Here is a 6,126-nt window from a genome sequence, read left to right on the forward strand (position 1 = left end):
CAGTTCACTATGTGATCACAAAAGCTACGGAACTTACAGAAAAGCTTTTATTGGATGCAACTTTTTTTCAGATCTCACACTGGATGCAACAAGGAGTTTAATCGTCCAGATAAGCTAAAAGCTCATGTTCTGTCACATTCGGGTAAGTTCCTACCTACGGCCAAGACATTAGTACACAGGTTTTTATGTTTAGGGTTACAACCCGCACTTTGTTTGCATCGTACACGGGCATAATATACAGTGTTCTCAACATTTTCTATGGTGGACAGTACAATTTTTTTTTTTTTTTTTTTACCTGTAAGTGGTTGTGTGAAATTATACCTTGTACTTATTCGCTTTGTTTCCAAATCAGGAATGAAAATGCACAAGTGTCAGTATTGCTCAAAGTCATTCAGTCGTCGTGCCCACATGATAGAACATCAGCGAAGCCATACCGGGAATTACAGGTTCTGCTGCCCCACTTGTGGCAAAGGGTTTACCCGGCAGAAGTATCTAAAAGAACACAAGTGTCGCCTCCATCTAGAAAGTGAGAAAGAACAGGTGAGCGGAACAAAGAGTTGTTCTAGGGGATATATCTATGTTTAAGCAAAATACTTCACCTCCGAAACAAGTTAATTAGAAACAAATATCTATAAAATATGAGCATGCATAAAATAATACAAATTTCCACCATTATTTTTTCAGTTTTGTTTGAATCACATTCAGTCTATGGTAACCATGACCCCCAACATGATTCTGTATGTTGGCACAATTACGGCAATACCAAACTTGCATAGTTGTTTTCTATCTTAGTGGTTCATAAAAAAACAGATGACGCTTCTTTTCGTGATGGGGAAAGCAGCTGTGGCAGTGACAGCAGCCTCTGCCCCTAATGATGTCCCGTGTGAGAACTCCAAAATGCACTGGGATTCTCAAACAAAATGTGATTGGATGTAAAAAAAAAAAAAAAAAAAACACAAGCAGACATGAGGCGTGCAAGTCAAAGAGTCAGAAATCAAATGCCAGGAGGGAACATCAGAGACAAAAGAAAAAGACAAACAGATTGCCCTCCACCATATGCATCCAGACATGCCACCACTTACCAATGTCTCTTTCAGAGATGGGTAGTGGCATATAAGTGGTTAAACAGCAGCGTTATGAGCGTGCTTTGATTGTTGTGGTTAGAGGCAAGTGTCGGCTATATAAGACAGCTAGCACCTGCCGTGTTTGGAGCGTGGAGCAGGTTTCTTCAGGCCAGGTCCGGTGTCGTCATGCTTTCAGACTCATTGGTTGATTACACATGGGTATCCCTACATATGGGAATGTCCGGGAAATCACTGTGGACTAAACAGTGGCCAGAGACCAGCCATGTTATTAGGATGCAGGATTAGCTAGTCTGGATTGGGAGCAAATGAGCAAGTAAGATTAAATCCAGCTCACTGACACCTTGGTAGTGTTCGGAGCTCGGAATACGCTGCGGCCAGGCTTGAGGTAATTAGGAACATCCGAGGGAAAATTAGGAAGAAGAAATCATGGTTAGTAGATTGCTGATAGGGACTATTTGTGTTGCAGATTATCTGGGTTTCTGGACATAGGGTTAATCTACGTTATTTGTCTTTTCTAGGTCAGGAAGGGACAGAGAAAGCGAGGACGAGGGAAGCAAGATGAAGAGACTGGTGCTGAGGAGGAGGAAGAGGAGACAACACTGACAGAGCTGAAGAGCAGTAGAGAGCAACTCGATGAAACGAGTCCTGCAGAAGAGAATTATCAGCAAACTGATGCTGTGCTTTCTATTGTAGTCGATGGATCGGCAGGTTCCAGAGAAAGCTTGGCAGTGCCCTCCAACCAAGATACTTCAACCCCTACTACTATGACACTAGCCGAGCTGCAGAATGCCACTGACCCTTCATGTCCAATGCTAGCAGTGCCCATATATATACAGGGTCCAGAATGACCACATTATTGTATGGGGCAATATATATACCAAAATTTATTAAGCAGAGAAAAATGCTGGCACTGCTACCACATCCAAACTCGAGGAAAACAGGAATAAAAAAACATGTAGGAGACGAGGAAAGCGGCACTCACCACTGGCATATTGATAAAAGGCAACTGTGTTTGGCTATGGGATCGCAAACTGAGACATCAAATGAAGCAAACAGCTGTTTCGCTTGAGTACACGCTTCTTCTGGATCAAGTGCCAGAAGAAGCCTGTACTCTCATGAAACAGCTGTTCCACATTTCATTTGATGTCTCTGTTTGCCGTGCCATAACCTTATAAAGTTATCGATCTACCAGTGGTGAGTACCATATTCCTCGCCTTGTACATGCTGTTGGCACCAACATTTAGTCAGCATAGCCTTCCGTAATTAAATAAATGTGGAGGTGCAAAACTGCTGTGATTTAGAGTGCAAAAGCAAATGATTACAAAGATGCAAGAGCATTCTGAGCATACTAAGAAATGTGTACACATGTAGTTTTGCTGTTTTATATTTCCTTACCGCTGTATTTACTTTACCTACACGTGAGGTTGTTGGCCTAACTTTTGATCAAATTGTGTGAGCCCACCTGCCTCGACAAGGGTCCTCAATCAGATGGGTTCCAGCATTCAGCAGTATATCTGTACAATAGGAGACATGCTACTCTCAGGTGCCTAGGTCTACAAAATGAACCCAGGATGAAAACAACCTTTGACAGGTGCATGGAGACAAAATGGCGGCAGCCATGTACAAACAAATGCAAAAAAAAAAGTTTTTAATACCTTAATGGGCTGTGCGGTTCATGCTCATTTCCAATCATTGTGGAAAGCGATCGCTTTAGATAATATTCGGTAATTCAGCTTCTGAACCTTCACAGCATGATTTCTCCTTTGTGCCCTTGCTTTTTCTGCTATGTCCAACCAATGAGCCAAAAAGCTTGGATTATCTGATCTTAGAAGGTAATGCAATTTATTTATGCACATATTGTATATATGGAATTTATTTATATATTTTTTTCACTTTACCTGTGTGTATGTGGCATTTTGTGTGTGAATTAAACATTTCTGTATTTATACAATGCCATTTCTACGTGTTACATGATAGTCAATGATGTCACGTATTAAAACTGTTGCTTTTAGCTTCTTCTTGCCTTGCAGTGCCACATAAGTGGGTGCTTTGGATTTGGGCATCAGCTGACAGGGCTGCCATGAACATTTCCACAGCCCAGCCTCTGTTCCCTAGATAGTTCTGAGCATATTCGACCTCTATGGTACTCTCATCCTCTGTAGGATTTCTTAGTTTATGGCACCTATTGACTGATAAAGTGAATATGTCACCAGATTTCATGATAGAAACTGTATGCATTAAATAGATCTCTTAGACCTGACGATGCTAGAGTACTTAGGGTTATACAGTCATTCTGACATGGATTCTTTAAGATTGAAATTAGCATTGATCTATTTTTTTTTCCATTGTAGCTGGACTCAGTTTAATTTTAGACAAAAACTTTCCAAAGGGATTATATAGCCAATCTTACTGTTAGTTCAAGAGCCTCATTAGTTGTCAGGTGCTCGAACACAATGGCTAGGCCAATGGCTATCTCTCCTGATTCCTCCATGTGCATGTCACGATTCCACCACACTGTGAGTGACCGCTCAGCCATCCTATAGGATCACGGGCATTCTGAGCTGTCAGTATTATGAGTGACAGCCCAGTCTGAGGCAGGTGCATGCTGGGTTGTTTGAATTGTGATTGACAGCCCAGCTGCCCATTTGACCAGGCTTGTGGGGTTCTCCAGGTGTAACCTGTTCTTGGTGATTACCTGGCTATTTATCTGGCTGGTTACTCATATAATCAGACCTTGCCAGTTGGAGCTTTAAGCTCAGTGGCATGTTTGGTCTGTGCTCTGTATTCTGATCTTTGTTGCCGGACCTTAGATTTACCTTTTTGACTACCCATTTGTATTAACCTTTTTTGCCTTGACGCACTCGGACCTTAGTTTCCTGACCCCATACTTAGTCGACGGCAATCTGTTTGTCTTTTTCTTTTGTCTCTGATGTTCCCTCCTGGCATTTGATTTCTGACTCTTTGACTTGCACGCCTCATGTCTGCTTGTGTTTTGTTTTTTTTTACATCCAATCACATTTTGTTTGAGAATCCCAGTGCATTTTGGAGTTCTCACACGGGACATCATTAGGGGCAGAGGCTGCTGTCACTGCCACAGCTGCTTTCCCCATCACGAAAAGAAGCGTCATCTGTTTCAAAGACTGAACTGGTCCCTGCTGGGTCATCTCTTCAACTTAGTGCCAGCAAGGGAGCGCACTGTCACTGTGCATTCAAAGGAATGTAGCACAGAAAACTGAGTATGCGTCAGAATTTACATACAATGCATTATCATGTGAGTAGGACTAGCCGAGCCTCCAAAACGGACATCACTGATGGTGCCTAATTTCAGAGAGGGCGCAGAGTCTGCGGCAGTAACCACAACTTCTTCCCCCTGATGACAGCTTATTCAAGTATCCCAGCATGCAATAGTGAATCTCAAACAAAATGTCATAGGACGTTAAAAAAAAAAAGACAGGAAGTCAGAATGTAGAGGGGACGTTAGGGAATTTTTCATTGACGTATATTAGAAAACAAGATTAGATTATTACACTGAAGAGATATACATTTAATATGAAATTCGCCTTTGGTTTCAGACCGCCCCTTTAAGTTCAGCCGATTTGTTCGGCCTTCCACAGCAGTGCCAGTTTGTCATGTGGCCCCTTGGGAAAATTAATTGGCCACCCCTGCCTTAAGAGATCCATTTATTAATGTATGCAATTTGCATTATTAAATCTGTAGGCAGATCTACTTTAAGGTAGCCATACACATTAAATATTGGACAAGTCTGCCAATTTCTGCACAATCAAAGCTAATACACACAGAGGTCTGAAGCCTCTCTACCAATGGCATATATCAAAGAAAGGGGTATTGTCATGGGGTTGCCGCGACAGTGTGAAGCCAGAAGACCACAGCATCTGATTGCTCCTACTACGGCACTGAGAAGAAGCACTTCTTCATTTTAAATGTGTTTATTTCTTCTGGCATTGGCCATGTTGGAAATCCCTGAGTTCACAGCTGAGCTCAGTTAGCCACTCCTTTTCCCTTTATAATCTGGGCTGTGTTACAAATCCTTGTCAGAGCTAGCATTTACTGAATGGCTAACTGAGGGAGAGGAGTTCATATGAGAAAGAGAGTTGGAGGAGTTATCTGTGACTGTTGTTTGGTTTGTAGGTGTGGTAATTCCCTATCCTCTATTTTGGTTTATGCCCCTACCTCCATGCCCTGGTGCATTCCTCTGTTATATGAAAGTGAATATTTAGCCTGGAGTTTTCTGTTAATCCTTGTTTGTGTTGCCTTTTTTGTTGGGTTGGTGTACTACAGTGCACAGTAGTGCCCCCTCTTCCCTGGGTGGAGGAAGAGAACAGACAGAGGGCTAACTCTGGAGATAAGGCAAGGGTGGAGGCCTCGGCATCTTCACCTTCTGAAGTATCCCGGGAAGTAGAGTGAGCTAGGGTGCCCCCTAGTGTTAGGGACAGGGAAGGATCCCCTGGTCTGGGGTCACCCAACAGCTGTGTCGTGACAGATATCATATCAGACATGCGGTTTTATATCATCTGTGATCCTTTGTTCCCACAGTAGATACGCTGTCAGAGGGGGCTGGCTGCAACTTGTTCTCCACTCCCCATGAAAAACATGCGTGTGTATAGGGGAAGCTAGGTGAAATGTCATAAGAACAAGTACATAGCATATTGTATAGAGGTCTCACAATAAATAGAAATCCTTCAGAGGAAGCACAGAAACCGTGTGAAGATTTACGCACACATCAGGAGGGGCCAGCAGGATAGGGCAAGGTTTACGGCATCGGTATCTGACATAGAGTGAACGCCTGTATCTCCCACAATCTAAATCACTGGTTCCACAGGTGACTATTTGTAGTGGGTCTCACAATTTGGAAATGATAAAAGATCATAGGTCTAGTAACTTGTACCAAAGTCCCAAATTGGCATCCCCCCAAAAATGCAAAATGACGCTGTTTTCCTGTGCACACCGCACTGTTTTCCGGCAGCGCACCTAGTGCGCACGCGTTCCTCTGCTCTTAAAGGGGCCGAACGCGCACTTGCAA

General features: G+C 42.9%; 1 protein-coding gene across 1 annotated transcript in view; it reads left to right on the forward strand.

Annotated features, from left to right (window-relative positions):
* ZNF341 (zinc finger protein 341) overlaps positions 1 to 3,036 on the forward strand; it is a 35,783-nt gene extending 32,747 nt beyond the window's left edge. The window contains exons 14-16 of the mRNA XM_073555399.1: positions 72 to 142; positions 353 to 540; positions 1,604 to 3,036. Coding sequence (XP_073411500.1) covers positions 72 to 142; positions 353 to 540; positions 1,604 to 1,933 — 589 coding nt within the window. The 3' untranslated portion in view covers positions 1,934 to 3,036. The remainder of the gene's footprint in view (positions 1 to 71; positions 143 to 352; positions 541 to 1,603) is intronic.
* Positions 3,037 to 6,126: the final 3,090 nt, after the last annotated feature.

Source organism: Dendrobates tinctorius, unplaced genomic scaffold (assembly GCF_039654945.1).
Source record: "Dendrobates tinctorius isolate UK_male_01 unplaced genomic scaffold, ASM3965494v1 ptg000223l, whole genome shotgun sequence".
NCBI lineage: Eukaryota > Metazoa > Chordata > Amphibia > Anura > Dendrobatidae > Dendrobates > Dendrobates tinctorius.